Genomic DNA, 16,064 nt, shown 5'->3' with positions numbered 1-16,064 from the left:
AACAGAGAAATATTGAGGAAAACAAAGAGAAAAGAATACATTTCCATTTTTCTTTGATCCCAGTTGATTTTACAAGAAATAATTTGGCATTCATAGATAATATATTATATATATTTGTATATTTATATGTATATATGTGTATGTATTTATATTATATGTGTATATATATATATTTATGTGTATATATCAATATACATACATACATATATATGTATGCACACATTTATTTTCTATAAGAATGTTGGACAATAAGACATAAAACATGTCTTTTTAACATCTTTCTTTTCCCATTTTATTTTATTTAATTTTTATTTAATATTTTATTTATTTACCTTTAAAATGTTATCTCCTTTTCTAGTTTCCCCTCCAGAAACCCCCTATCCTGTTCCCCCTCCCCCTCCTTTTATGAGGGTACTCCTACACCCTCCCACCAACCCGTACCTCCTAACCCTGGCATTCCTACACTTGGCATTAAGCCTTCACAGGACCAAGGGCCTCTCCTCCCAGTGATATCCAACAAAGCCATCTTCTGCTACATAGGTAGCTGGAGCAATGGGTCCTTTCATGTGTAATCTTTGGTTGGTGGTTTAGTCCTGGGAGTGTCTGGAGTGTCTGGTTGGTTGGTATTGTTGTTCTTCCTAAAGGGTTGCAAACCTGTCAGCTCCTTTGATCATTAAATTGAAAGGTTAAGAGAGTACAGTGTTCATTGTTCTGTCAAGAACCTCAAATATCAAGCCTGCAAGGGGCAAAACAAAGGCTTTATATATCCAAGATGAGAGAACCACGTTGTCCTAATGTGGAGCCTTGAGAGCTTATAGAGACCTTACAGAAAAGCCATAAAGATGAGATAATAACATGTTTATAAACAAAGGACTGGTCATGCTTAAGAAAACTGGAAGAAGTAGACTAAGATCAGCTGTAAATAGAACTCTCTATGTAGCAATTTTTCGTAGCACCATAGACCAGGTGCTTATCAAAGAGCTGAGACTAAGACTGATTAGCTGAGGTTGGACTGAGCTTCTAGTGATTTGCGAATGGACAATTCCCTATGGAGTTGTTTGAACTGAGGTAGGTAAAAGGCACACAGGAGAATCCCCTGTTGTTCCTGGACATAATGATGTACAGTACGAGAAGGTTTTTGGCAAAATCTTGCCTACATGTCAATTTTTAAACACTTTTTATAGTGAATTTGTAATTTCCTTTATATATGTTGGTTTTCTCAACAAAAGAATGTGAGATACAACGCTGGCGGTGGTGGTGGTAGTGGTGGTGGTGGTAGTGTGTGTGTGTGTGTGTGTTTGTGTGTGTGTGTGTAGACAGATAGACACATTAATAGACAGACAGATCAATAGACAGATCAATAGACAGACAGACAGATCAATAGACAGACAGATCAATAGACAGACAGACAGACAGGCTTTTCATTCTCAAGTACTGGAGGTTATAGTGGTGAAGATGTTGGCAGGAAAGAAAGAATTGATGTCTTAGCTAAGTAAAGGTGCACTCTTCTATAAAGTCACCTACAGAGTGTCACTTGTTGGCCCCTGGTGGCTTCTTTTTCCCCCTTCATTTAGCTGTTCAGCAGTTAATGCAGAGAGGTGCTTGCTGCATAGCTGCAGTAGCCTCTCTTCCTCTACTTAATTTTTCTAGGTAGATGCAGAGACCCTGGACATCTGGAATCTTCTAGTGCCTTGGAGAACCTAGCAATGATTCTTTATACCAGTTCAAACCAGTTCACCAGGCCATGGTCTGAAGGTGGCAGACCTCCTCCTTCATCTTTCTAGAGATTAAGCAACATCTAAACAGGGAGAACCGGAACCACAGTCCCACTAGATGAAAAGCATATTCAGATTCATTATTTTCTCCAGTCAGCCCCTTTAGTTCCACTGTAGTACTTTCCAGGGGACTCGGGTTTCTTATGGGTACTTCTCGGAATTATTCATACCAGACCTGTCAACCGATGGACTCCGTATACTAGTTTATGTCAGTGTGTAGAATGGTTTTAAAAAAACCCAAATATCAAGTCACATCAATTGCGAGGTTAACATTTCAGCCTTTCTGTTGTCTCCATAATACAAAGTAAACCATCCTATCCACTGTTTGTGGATATAGTTCTTAACCAGCTGCCAACATCTTATGTTGTTAATAACAACTGTGGTCAAGGTCAAAAGTCGTGGGAAGAGACAAATCATATAAATTTCACTGTTACTTTATCTAGTCTTGCTTCCTCCTGGTTGCTATATCTACCAGACATATGGAAGGAGGCCTTTTCTTTTTTTTCTAAGTCATTCTGCTAGTGGTATATTGATTTTCTTTCAGATGATCACCTATTTTCTCACATTATTCATACTGACAAAACGCAGTTGTTCGTGGTCGACATACATGGTTGACATACATTAGTTGAGCTATGATGGCGCCACCCACTGTGGGCTTTTCCCAGTGGTCAGGTGATAGGGCTCCCGTGCAGGACATGGAAGGGGACGACAGGCTGTTTCGCTATACTGTTGTGCTTTGAAAAGCAATTATTATCCATCGGAAAAGATGTCATCAGCCCCGAGGGTGCGGATCAGCAGACTTCCTCACTCCAGCAGCAACGCCATGAGGTCCTCTGTGTAACTGCTTGTATAGAGAAAAGAACTGGGCGCCAGAACATTCCAGCGGTGCGCTATAGTGTTGCTGTCCCAAAGAATAACCGTGGCTCGCCGTGTGGGCTTGCTCTTCTCACCTTCCTTCCTTCTGTTTCAGCTAGCTGTGAGGTGGCTGGAACACAACTGCCATTACCAGCACCTGGACGAGCTCCTGCAGTACATCCGCTTTGGCCTAATGGACGTGGATACCCTCCACACGGTCGCCCTGTCCCACCCCCTGGTCCAGGCGAGCGAGACGGCAACTGCCCTTGTCAATGAGGCCCTGGAATACCACCAAAGCATCTACGCACAGCCTGTGTGGCAGACCCGCAGGACAAAACCGCGATTCCAGTCGGATACTCTCTATATTATTGGTGGGAAAAAGCGTGAGGTCTGCAAAGTCAAGGAACTTCGGTATTTCAATCCCGTGGACCAGGAGAATGCGCTCATAGCCGCCACTGCCAACTGGAGTGAGCTGGCTCCCATGCCGGTGGGAAGGAGCCATCACTGTGTGGCAGTCATGGGGGACTTCCTGTTTGTGGCAGGAGGGGAAGTGGAGCATGCCAGTGGCCGGACATGTGCCGTGAGGACTGCCTGTCGCTACGACCCCCGCAGTAATTCCTGGGCGGAGATAGCACCCATGAAAAACTGCCGGGAACATTTTGTGCTGGGTGCCGTGGATGAATACCTCTATGCGGTAGGGGGCAGAAATGAACTGCGCCAAGTTCTACCTACAGTTGAGCGATACTGCCCCAAGAAAAACAAATGGACGTTTGTGCAGTCCTTTGACAGATCTCTCTCATGTCACGCTGGATACGTGGCCGATGGTCTTCTTTGGATATCAGGTAGAGCGTGCCTCCTATGTTGGGGTTTACTGAAAAGCACTTTTTTTTTTTTTTTTTTTTTTTTTTTGCTGTGGTTGAAATTTAAAAGTCATCTTCTGGACAGTGGCCGTAAGTAGTTCAACAGTTGAGCCAAGGATGCCATTTTAGCTAATTAAATATCATTTATTGAGCACCTACTCTATAGAGAACCGTGACATTGGGAATAATTGACCTTTCTGTGATTTTTCTGTTGTAAAAATTCGGGACGAAAAGGACCTGGCCATCATATCTGTTTTCCTGCCGGGCCTTCTGTTTCTCGCCGTCAGCCCTTGGATAGCTACTGTTGTTCCCAGGTCCTTTCCTTGTCCTCTTGGCTGCCCGGCGAGGAGCCATTTCTTTGGAGGCCAGAGAAATAAAATTCTAGTAAATCCATCCGGCTGACCATAACAAGAGACTCTCCTTCAGGAATTAGCTATACTTTCTACTGGAGGGAAGGGATTAAATCGCGGAGAAACAGCTTTTGGGTTCTCGGTGAGTGGCATCTATTCCTGCCTACTCTCGCGTCTGCAGGAAGTTTGAGGTCTGTTTATGGTTACTCTTTTCACGTATGTTTAACCAAACAAATAAACACCTTTTGCTATGGACAAACTAAGGAAACCAGAGCAGGGTACAGTGAAACATAGCTTCGGGTAGAAGCTGCGTACTGTTATCCACTCTGGCTTTCTTTAGCCCCTGCTAGGTGCCGTGTTGTTGCACGGAAGTCTATGAGGCATGAGCAGGCATCTTACAACACCAACCCGTGTTTTCTGTTTTTCCGGGGGTGGGGGATGGGGCCGGGGGGGGGGCTGCTTCACCTCCCAGTTGGAGGATTTCCAGTTTGTAACCCAAATAGGAGTTGGGTTTCTGTATCACCAGGAACACACAGATAACAGAAAGATTCCCTAGGTTAGATAGTGGAGTGCCACCCTGACACACAGACTTAGAAAAAACGACAGCATTAGGAAGTGAAGGCTTCTTGGGTTTCCCCAGCTGCCATTACAGTTTAAAAATGTCAATTTTGACAAAATCATCCCTAGATTAAATGAGTTTGGGCTCTGTTCATTTTCCCTTCTGTTATCTTCAGTAACCCAGGAGACAGACAGCGCCTCAGCTTCTCTGGCTGAGACCTGGGTTATTTTCACTGATGTAACTTATAGTATATTGGAATTTATGTCGTTAATGAATTAATGAATGAAGTAAAAACTAAGAGTATGTGATGAAGATAAATGAGACCCCAATATTTACTGGTCCTATATACCAAATAAAAACACTAGAAATCAGCATATATGTAGAAATACTTAAATAAATTCGTATTTATTAGTAGCTTCTTTCCTTTCCTTTAAATATGTACTTTAACAACTAAAAAGAGTCACCAAGACTGTGGTTAGTTTTGCTGAAGAAATTTTCCAAATAGCTGTGACAAAGACTTTGCTAACAGCAGGAGCAGGTCTAGATTTTCCTGAACTCAGGTCAGTGAAGGGCTTAGGAAGTCAGTGCAGTTTTTATTTTCTCGCAATTTACATTTCTTCCTTCGTCTCATTTGGTTTCACGTGTTGCTAATGCAATATACTCTTAAAATTTGCAATGTGCTTTCTAAATCTTGCATGAATTTCACATAAATATTTTAATAAGCACGTCTTGTTTGGTACTGCAAAATATGGCTTTTTTTCATTAATTTACTTATTTATTCATTTTCTATCTCCATATAATTCAGTCCTCCCAGTCCTCCCTCATAGCCTTGACTTCCCCTCCTGGAGCCATAAAGCTCTGACTACTCCTCATTCCCTTCAGTGATGCTTAAGGGAGCAGACACTCAAAAGCCTCCTCAGACCTACCATCGTGGGATCAGGTATCTTCCCGTTCAGTATGGGTCTCCCTTTCCGTTTTCTTACATCCACCAACTTACTGTGTGTCTTCCTTCTTGCCCCCTCGCTCTGCTTCCCGCCTACGAGCAGAAGGAAATGCATTTTCTTTGTTCCTTGAACTAACGAACGCTGTCAGTGTTAACCGTATTTAACGAAATCAATCAGAATTTTCTCGGGCTTGCTTCTCCCTACTGTACTCTTGAGACAAGCAGCTCACTCATGTACAGTATGAGACCTTTAATTGGAAGGAAGAGGAAATCCGCAGTGACATTTCTAATACCTGTGGTCGTCTGCCTCTTTCCTCGGGCCTAGCTTATAATAAATCAATTGTGCATGTAACCATGAGTGGGGAAGGCTGACTGTATTTGCTCACGGGCCCCTTTAAAAGGAAGCATGATTTCATCTTCCTGTGTCTGATTTGGAAATGTTAGTTTGGTTTATTGGAACAGATGGAAGTGGGTGAAGCCAGTTCTTAATGTTCACCAAATAATCAAGTAATTCCAGGTGATAGAAGGTTCCCTCCTGGTACTCTGCAAGCTTTTGTCTGAGGTAGGGATGGTGTGGATAAATAAGAATGTGGATTCCATAGAACACAGAATGAATATGTCCTCAGAGACTTGGTATTTGTAGTATGTCTTTCCTGCTCTGTGCCCCCTGCTGTTCTGTCCATTTGGGGTCAAGGCATTTTGCAAACTTCACGCCTTATCAGTATGAGAACCAGAGAATTCAGAAGCTATGTCGGATGGCTATGCCCATTCTCACTGAACTTTAGGTGTTAGAGACAGCCACATTTTAAAGGCTCGTGTAGCATTTGACACTGTGACCCAGTTCACAAGTGCTCGATCACATTTCACTCTGAAACCCACGTTTCTGTAGTAAAATAAACATTAAATAGACGGTAGCTGTGTTTTAAAATGTACTCTCTCTGTTGTACAGGAGAACTGAAAAGATTCCCATGCGTTTGTATGAAGGAACATTTATCTGAGCCCATCTTGCAGAACTTACCTGTTTATTTCTACCAGATAGCAGCAAAATCGTGAGATTTTAACCATAAAATTGGTGCTTAAAACTAGAAAACAAAACAATTGGTACAGTAGTTACTCAAGAGCATCACGTAATATTTCCTTGATTTCTTCCTCAATAAATCCTTCATCCCTATATACTGTGGGACCGTGCCATAGATGAATGGGATTCATTCAGTAAGCACTCCCCCTGCCCTCTAGAAGCTGACAACCAAAGAGATTTATTTTCATGTTTCAGATATGTCACTAATGAACGAACCGAACGTATGTCAAACCTTCTTTAATTTCCTAACAACTATGTTTCCTTTCGTCCTACTTGGGTTTCAATGAGACTTGTGTTGCTCTCGTTTTAAATCACTTTCACTTACTCGATTTACTGAGAGAACTTTGGGCTTTCTGCTAGTCTTCCGAAATTAAACCATGGTAGTCTTTAAGTAGTGCTGCTAAAATGCCATCGCTTTGGTTTTACTCCATCTGCACAGACACTATTGTGTTTGCGTTTAAAATACTGAGAACTGAGAACAGGCATGGTTGTGGTTGGGGTGTGAAACTTTAAGACAGCAGAGTCCAGTTGCTCACAAGTCTGAAGCTTACCCCTTACCCCACTTCTTACCAGTCATGAGACGCTGAGTAGGGTTCCTGGCTTTTCCAAGTCCTATTCTGGTCTCCTCCTGGAGCAGCACAGTTGGGGATAGTAGGCAGTTGCAATGTGACGGTGTGGTGCTGGGACTCTTTGCAGGGTACAAAAATGATGCGCACAGCAGGAAGTAATTGTCAAGGTGACATGCAATCTTGAGCCTAAATGGCGCCACCTCCTCTGGCTGCTTTCTGTCATCGATTTCGCCTCCGTGACTTTCCACTTGAATATCATTGTATAATCACCCCAGTAATGTCCTTGTCTCTTAGGAAGCGTACTGTTGGACATGCCTAGCTTTCTGCTTTTCTGGTGTAGTTGTTCTTCAGTAACCACAGGAGACTGGCTCAAACACACACACACACACACACACACACACACACACACACTGTTACACACAATAGAAAAGCCCTCCAATGGGAGATGGAAGGGTTGCAGGAAGGAATGGAAAGGGAGATATGGTTTAATTATATCATAACCTCAAAAAGTAAAAGAACAAATGGGAGGTTGATACCCCTCATATGCTTAGGTTCCTTATTTTAAAAGGGCACAGTATTTGCATAGAGGCTGTGCACACTGCAGTAGGTGGTACATATACCGGTAAGACAACAACGACACAGAAATCTGTATGAGTTTGGCACCAGCAGATGTCTGTTTGTTATCAATTTTTGAAGCCACGTTGAATCTGCAGATGCAAAAACCCTGGACACAAGGGACTGACAGTTTCCACCCAGCTGAGACTGTGGGGCAGTTACCAGGAAGACTTGATGAGGCATCTTCTCAGTTTTCCAGGCACATGACAGTTGTCAGCATTCTGTTCCCTACTGACCCTCTTCCCTGCGCTGCTGTCCTGGCTTTAACCTGCCTCCGTTCCTCAGAACCCTCTCTGGCTTAGACAGGGGACCTTGTCTTCTGTTCTCCATGCCCAATGCAGAGGGGATGATGAATACTGTGAGCAGACAGATGGGCAGATAAGCAAGACATGGTCTGAAAAGGGACCATGGGTATTGTCTAGGAAACACTACCCAGGAGGATGCTGGGCCAGCCCTCTGGAAGAAACTTGGAAGTGGGAGGTACACAGGGTTAGTGATGGGGAGGAGTTTGCATCACCCAGGGCACAAACAGGAGTTCACAGTGAGTGACACTAGTCTGGTACTAGAGAAGCACCACTTTTTCCAATTTCAGACATTTGAGTGAAAGGGATCTCTGATGAGTGGAATATGGAGAGAGGCAGAGAGCTGTAGTTAAGGTGTAATGAGAAAGTAAGGCTCTACAGCTCCTGGTACAAGCTACAGCGGCTGCTCAACTGTGATTCCCATGGACACTGAATCATTGAAATTTCATCCCTGAGTCAGAGCTCATCAGATTTCGTTCCAGTTATTGTCTGCCTTCCCCTATACTACCTATGGGAAGAGATTGTGCAGTTTCTGGGGCATTCATAATTCAATCCTCGTGACAGCAACATTTTTTTCATTCTTTTATAAACTGCTTTTGACTTTAAGAAGGGAAAAGGAGATTAATGGGATAAAAAAGAAAACAAAGAGAGATCGAGTGGAGAAAAGAGTGTAGTTAGAGAAGAAAATCCAGATCATTGGAGGGCCTTTCCTTTAAAAAGGAAGCAAGTGCGTTAAGTAAACTTGTAAGGAGAGATGTGGGAAACAGACTTCTGTTTGGTTAGTAAACTCTGGGAGCAATTCCAGAGTACCAGGAATGGGAATTAATCCTGGGAACTGACTACAGACCATAGAGTCCTGAACAGGCAGGAGGAACAAGAACAGTGAAGAAAGATTCTCAAACACATTTCCCAAGGAGGGGAAATGTGGGTGAAAGTCTGGGTGGCAGTGGGTATGATCTCTATAGGCTCAGGTCCCAGTTCTGAGGTGACTGGTGTTGGTCTGGGTACCGGTGCACATAACAGTCAGGTGGGGAGCCTGAGGAGAGGACCATGGGAGAAGCCTCTGAGAGAACAGGGGACCGATAGGTTTCTTTTTGTAAAAAAAAGGAAGTTTTCAGAACCTTTACCAAGTTTGAAAGCTTTTTTGTTATCTTTTGGGAGTGTGAAGAGGGAACCAGAAAAGGCATACCTTTGGATTAAAGATGATAAAAGGTTTCCACGTTAGGAATAGCCCAGAGGCTCTTGCAGGAAGGTGTTTAACAGCCAGCACAGCGCAGTCTCGTCAGCGGTAGGGATTATTACCTTGGAGGTATTTCTCACAAGGGAGCCACACAGGTTGGAGCTTCATAACTTGAATGCCAACTTCAAAGTTTCCAGTGAAAAAAGGTCCATTAGCTTTCAGGTCATAGGGCTAATATTTGACAGGAATTGAATTCTATTTCTGGTTTAAAAAATAAGGCTTTCCCACTAAACCATCCAGCCACCGGTTTGTTTGTTTGTTTGTTTGTTTTTAATTACCTCTAGCTAAGGTCGGAGAAACAGAACGTATTGTAAACAGATTGCATCCGTGACATAGCTCTAAGCGTAAACAATACACAGAAAAAGGTGGCGACCTGGCATTTGTCGTTGATGGGGAATAAACAGTACTTGGTTATCTTTAGGTGTTCAAGTGTCCAGAGCGCAGAATTACGACAGGTAGTTCTTGGTGTGGTCCTGTCATTCAGTTTAGGGTGCAAACCCCATCCTGAAGTGAAAATGTGAAAAGTTGGTTAGCAGTTCCCAGAACTCGCCAGTAAAGCACCGTGGCCTTGCTGTTGGTGCTGCTCATTTTACTATAGCAATCTTCCTGCCTTTAAGACCAGTTGCCTAAAATTATCCTTTTAAGTTGAATACTGCAGACTTTTTCCTCCTAGAAAGAATAGCTTTCGATTTGACATGCTCTTGCGTCTCTACCACAGAGGAAGCTGAGGGACCACAGAGGGACCACTCCATCTACGAACAAGAGAGATGTAGGATGCTTTTAACTGCATCATAGCAAGAGTCTGTAGAATCCGGTTGATGGGGAGAGGGCAATTAAAGATCCAATAAGAGGCCAGGAAAACCACTGGAGGCTAGGACTGGAGAGGGAAACTTTCCTGACAATGAGCAGAGGTTTTAGAGGCAGGATTCTGACTCCCAACAGTGAGCGCTGGGAGTTCCAGTGGATATTTGATGAGCTTTTAGGAGGCAGGCTCTCCTAGTTGACAGAGCACTTTGGTAGATTTCACTTATTTAAAACAACATATGGCATGAGCTTTTACCTCTTTCTGGGTTTTAAATTTGTGCTTGTTCACTCTGGATCGCATAAGCATCATTTACATGTTCAACAGCAGCAATCTTTTATAGATACTTTATAAGTTTCAGACTCCTTTTTACAGGGTTTTTTTTTTTAATAAAAAAAAATTGTATTTACTTAGAACGATTCAGAATGTCAACAAAACAGCTGCATTTTTTTTTGCAATTACAGAGTGGTATTCAGTTAACAGAACAACAATTATCTTCGTATAAGCTGCATCAGAGGCAGCTGAAGACGAAATAAACAAAACAAAATAGAACCAAAAAAAAAAAAAAAAAACAGAAAAAAAAAACAAGAAACCAACCAAACTACTGTGCCTGTATATGACTAATTTTTGCTGTGCACCAACAAGAACCTGCTTTAAATCTCCATGCCAATTTACCACCTCCAGACTGTCCCAGGCAAGGGCAGTGGCTATTGAAAATACCACCAGGACAGGGCTGTCTAAAGACACATTCGGTAGTGTGTTAACTACACAAAAAAAGACGTCGCACAGTTTAAAAACAAATCTCATGCAGCATTACATTTCAATTTTTTTTAAAGGAATGAGTTGTGTACAGGGGGGTCAAATGCCTTATAGACAAGAAAAAAAACTGTGCTAGTACCAACTTATTCATCATCATCATGTCCTCATCTTCCACTTCTTCCTCCTCTTCCTCTTCATCCTCCTCATCTTCCTCTTCCTTTGTTTTTCAGCCTTGACTACCCTCCTATCGCTGCAACACATTTTCCTTCAGCTCTGTGGGCAGCAATATCCTTCTCGTCCTTCTCTTTCAGAAGGCCTTCTTCTCACAGGGCTGCTTGTCACCCACAGCAGTGTTCTTCCATGTCTCCCCTACTTTCTTTGCAACCTCACCAATAGATAAGCCAGGATGCTCGCCTTTGATTTTTTTTGGCCATACTTCGAATGGAACAAGAAGACCGAAAGAGACCTCTTGAGTGCATTGTGGTCCTTGAGCTTTTTTTTCGGTCTCTCCTTTGAGGGGAATGTAGGTTTTCATTTCTCTTTGATAACGAGCCTTTTCAGCCTTTGCCATGTCTTCAAATGTCCCCTTTTCTTTAGCAGACATGGTCTTCCACCTTTCTGAGCACTTCTTGGAGAACTTTGAGGAGTTGACAGAAGCATCCGGGTACTTTTACTTGTGCTCCTCCCGGCAGGTTTGCACAAAGAATGCATATGAACACATTTTGCCTCTTGGCTTCTTAGGATCTCCTTTGCCCATGTTTAGTTGATTTTCCTCCGCGAGGCACAGAGTCTCCTGTGCCCGTCCGGCTCTCGCTTGCCCCGGCGCTGTCTCTATGGAGCTCAATGGACTGCAATGGCTCCTTTTTACAGGTTTTAGCATAGCACATCCATTTGTGTGAGCCTCTTAAGTATGACAGAAATCACAGGGATACTAGTTTTCATTTAATTCATTGTTCAATATTCAAGAAGCTAATTAAGTATAAAGATTCCTGGTTATAATTGTTTATACGGCCTTACAAGCATCATAAAACATGGACCATTTTATCGCTTATAAAAATAGATAATAAAACGTTGTTTTGGCTGATTGTGGTGTCTCCTGCCTATAATCCCAACACTAGCACAAAGAAGGATGGTCTTGAAGGACTGCTATGAGTTCAAAGCCAATCTCAGCTACATAGTATGTTGTAGGCTAGCCTGAGCTAGAGAATAAATCCTTGTCTCAAAATAAAAGTATATGCTCGAACATACTGAATCTATCTTATGCCTCTTGTCTCAGAGGATAATAGGAAGCTTAATTTTATAAAAACGATTAATAGGAACTCATACTTAATGCTGCCATGTTTGGGGTAATTAAAGTTTGAGTATGAAACTGGAATATGCTTAAATAAGAAGAAATTGAAACCATTAAAGAAGAAAAAAGGCCAAGTACAGTGGCCAATTATTCTACTTATTAAAAAAAAAAAAAAAAAAAAAAGAACTATCGGGCCTGCAGAGATAGCTCAGTGGGTAAAATCCTTGAGAGAATTCCAGTCTCAGAATCCAAGTGAAACTAAGGCAGGCCTGGGATCAGGTACTTTATAGTTCCTGCTGGGAAGTGAAGCGAAGACAAGCAGATCCTGGTGTTGCTGCGTGCTATTATTAGCTAGCCAACCCCTGGGCCACCTGTGTCCCAAGCCATTGAGAGAATCTGTCGAGAGAGAGAGAGAGAGAGAGAGAGAGAGAGAGAGAGAGAGAGAGAGAGAGAGAGAGAGAGAGAGAGAGAGAGAGAGAGAGAGAGAGAGAGAAGAACGGAACACAAAGAAACAGTGGATTGTGCCTGAGGAATGACTTTCAAGGTTGTTTTCTGTCCTCTGTCTCCACACACACATGCAAGCATACCTCCACACACAAACTTACACTTAGCATACGTACACAGAACCATACAAAAGAAAACAAAGGACACTACAGGAAGTCGAATTCAGCCTGCAAAATGCATGTAAATAATTCAACGTCCTTTGCAGGAAAGTGGTAAGAAATTTTGGCAAAATGACTACCGAATTGTAGCAAATGTCTGCCTCTGGACTGCTTGTATACCCTGCGTATTAGTCATCGAAGCCTCTGAGGGAGATCAGAATCGACATTTTGCTCGTGAGGATCCTGAGGTTGGCTGAGGTACATGAATCATGCTCCTGTTCTTGTTACTTACTCGGCCCCGGAGTTGAGGGGTGGTGTTGTGAGCCTGGAAGAGAGAGTCAGAAACTTCAAGCCAGTTCCCCTCAGACCTCGATTTGCAGGCAGAAGTCTCCATGTTTAGAGGACGGAGAGGCTCAGATCTTTGCACGTTGCCCTGGGTTGTGCCCTTGCGTTTTCTGTGGTGGAAACCCCAGGCCTCTCCTTCTAGAGTGAAAGGGTAGGACTCCGGTATTTCTTAGTTTGGCAGGGGTGGGGGGAGGTGAGGTGCAGGAACGACAAAAAAAAAAAAAAAAAAAAAAAAAAAGAAAGAAAAAAAAGAAAAAGAAAAAAGAAAAACAGCAAAGCTTGTCAGATGACTCAGTTGGTAAGGGCGCCTGACATTGTCTAGTGGCAGAAGTTTGGTCCCTGGGCCCAAACTCTGACCGAAGCCCAAGCCCACCTTTTCTAATGCTGTCAGTATCCGCCATTGTTGCCCTGTGTACTGTGAGAGCGCTTAGCATTTCTTGGTAGTCAAGACAAAGGCTGTCTGGCAGTCCCTTGTCATCTATTCTCTCTGGTATGCATTCATCCATTTGACACGAGTTGTGTGGCGAGCCGAACAGGGAAGCTTAAGAAAAATGCTTTCCTCTTGTCTTGATGATAAAATGTGTTTCTCACTCATGGTAGCGGGGTGGTAACTTTTCATTCCTCCTGGCAGTCTTTTAAAGACTTATTTGACATTGGGGAACCTGCAGTATATCTTTAAGGTGCGGTTCGGAAGTAAAAGACCATGTTGCTCATTTCCAATTTTGGCTGAGAAGTCTTAACTTTGACTGTGACACTTCAAAGTTAGAGAAAACTTGGTCTTAAAAAGTGGAGGCTGATGCGAGCTGGCATGTTTAATGACAGCAGTGTCTATAGAAAGCTGTTAAGATGCAGATTATCCCTCCTGGGGTGGGGGGAGAGAGATCAAACTGCCAATCTATAAAATATTTGATAGAAGAAGGAACGGAATCTATCTTTGCAAGAGCTCTGATTGCAGGGGGACAGTGCAGCATGTGGGATCCTAACCCAGAGCAGAGAAATCAGCTTGATGAGTTTCAAAGCCAGGAATACTGCTGCAGGCAAGGGTACTCCAGAGCCGGAGAAATTAAAACATATAGAGACTGTTATTAATTTCATATCTATTTTTGTATAGTCAAATCTGTATGCAAATCCTTAGCATCTCATTTCAGCAGATTAATCTAAAGTGAAGAGAGGTATGAGAACCGAATGTAATGATGAAGCTCTTTGGAAATAAATGTGGGCTGCAAACTCGGATGCTTCCGGTAAATTTTATTTTATTTTTTATACTGTGAAGGAATAGATTTGTTTATACGCTCGTTTGTAAATTACTTCAAAAGGAAAAGCAATAGAGGCAATTCCCCAGTTTCCCTCTGCAATCCCGACTTGGCAAAAGTTCCAGCCCCTGGTTTGGCAGGCGCCTCCTGCGTCTCCCCATTCTACAGGTAATCATGCTGATAACTGACTGGGACTTTCATTTTTATTCCCAACTAGTGATCCAATATCTCATTTCTGAACAGTATCATAGGAGGGAAAAGTTTTTGTATAATGCTAAGGAATCTAATTATTGAGTGCAGATTAATAAAAAAAAAACCATATTATGGATGCATCTGTGGAAGTGAATAAATAGCAGTTCTGAACAATAAGTCTGAAGAGCACGGTGCTCAGCTGTGAGCCCAGGGGGTGTGGTAGCCACACTGTAATCCACGGACTGTTTCTTTAGTACGTAGTGCTATAAATGTGTTCAATATTGTCATCAAGTGAGTAGTTTACCACAATAGACTTTATTTCTAAAACCGAGTAGATACGGTTTTAGAGTCTCACAGTAAGAGCTGGGAACCTGGCCTCCTGTTTGCTTTCAGTTGGAGAAATGATCAGAGGTGACCTGGGCGTTAATGTGGTGATCCTGGCCCCGAACACAAACACTGGCAGTCTTTCCAACCTGCAGCACATGTGTGTGGTCTCAACAGATTCATTTATTCTCACGTGGCTATGCCAAGAGAGAATGCTCCAAGATTCTGTTTTTAATCAGACAGGAAGCAAATATCGGGGGTAAAAGAAATACAACTTTATTTTGATCTACAACTATGTTGGAATTTCAGTTTTGGATTTCTTAAGTGATGTTTCCTTTCCTTTTACTCTATTTTAGAAATGGGACGATAAACACAGAGAATGCTTTCTTTGAAAACAGGAATCGCCTTCCTTTCTCTTCTCTGTAGATGAAGTCTCTGTTGATTAGAAAAGTGGTACCTTGCTTTGTGTAAATAATATGTACTTTTAAAGGTGATAGAAAGCTACAAAATTACTTTAAAAAAAAAAAAAGAAGTCTCCAGTTAATACCAGCAACCATTAATCACATGGAGGATCCAGTCTTTTTACCAGGGTTTAGGAAAACGATTAGCCTAGACAAGTGAACATGTCTTTATGTATCTAGTAGTGTTGGTATTAATTGGTTGATCTAAGTCACCTTAGAGTTCATCCTTGGATTCTGATTCTCTTAACTCTTGATGCTGGAGTTGATGGGAAAGACCTACACAGGGCCTTTGTACTGTCAGAGCAAACACCACATTTCTGGGTGGCATAAGACAGAGATGGGAATAGAGTTTGAAACCAGCTCTCTGGAAACATGAGTTCTCTTCAGCACCAGAGTGCGCAAGAGAAGGACTCTGGAGGACGGCTTATCTAGCACATTCAGTCGTTTCCCAGACTGCAACCTTTTTCCTCGGTAATCAGGCCACGTGAACTTGCTAGTTGCTGCCTATCAAGGTTAGACTCATTTCCTTTCCTAAAAACTGGGGGAAAGGACATCCTTTTCCTTGATGATTATATTTCAAAGAGATCTAGGTCCTTAAAAAAGATATTCTTGTTTCCTGAAAGTGGCAAGTGTCTTAAAATAATTGACATTTCAAAGAGCTAGAAAAAGTCTTTTCAGTTATACCTAATCTGGAGTAAATGAATTTTAAAAAGCAAGGTCAGGGTCTTAGCTTCAGAAAGCAGCCTAAGCTAAGAGAATGCTGAAGCCTTGTGGTCAGTCTTACAGGTAAAGATCTTCAAAATGAGCAGGGATACCCTATAGGAATCTCTTTTGCACCTGATCACATTTTGAATTCATATTTAAGAATCTTGCTTTTCCCTGCTAAGAA

At 42.4% G+C, this 16,064-nt stretch overlaps 1 protein-coding gene across 5 annotated transcripts in view; it reads left to right on the top strand.

The window, feature by feature from the left end:
- KLHL32 (kelch like family member 32) overlaps positions 1-16,064 on the top strand; it is a gene marked incomplete at its 3' end in the record, with an annotated part of 175,979 nt that overhangs the window by 143,796 nt on the left and 16,119 nt on the right. For all 5 annotated transcript variants that reach the window (XM_080938722.1, XM_080938721.1, XM_080938720.1 and 2 more), the window contains one exon: positions 2,746-3,472. In XM_080938722.1, coding sequence (XP_080794848.1) covers positions 2,746-3,472 — 727 coding nt within the window. The remainder of the gene's footprint in view (positions 1-2,745; positions 3,473-16,064) is intronic.

The sequence above is a fragment of the Micromys minutus genome (assembly GCF_963924665.1).
Source record: "Micromys minutus genome assembly, chromosome: 26".
In the NCBI taxonomy this organism is placed as follows: domain Eukaryota; kingdom Metazoa; phylum Chordata; class Mammalia; order Rodentia; family Muridae; genus Micromys; species Micromys minutus.
Note: the sequence above shows the minus strand (reverse complement) of the source record. Positions and strands in the feature narration are given on the sequence as shown.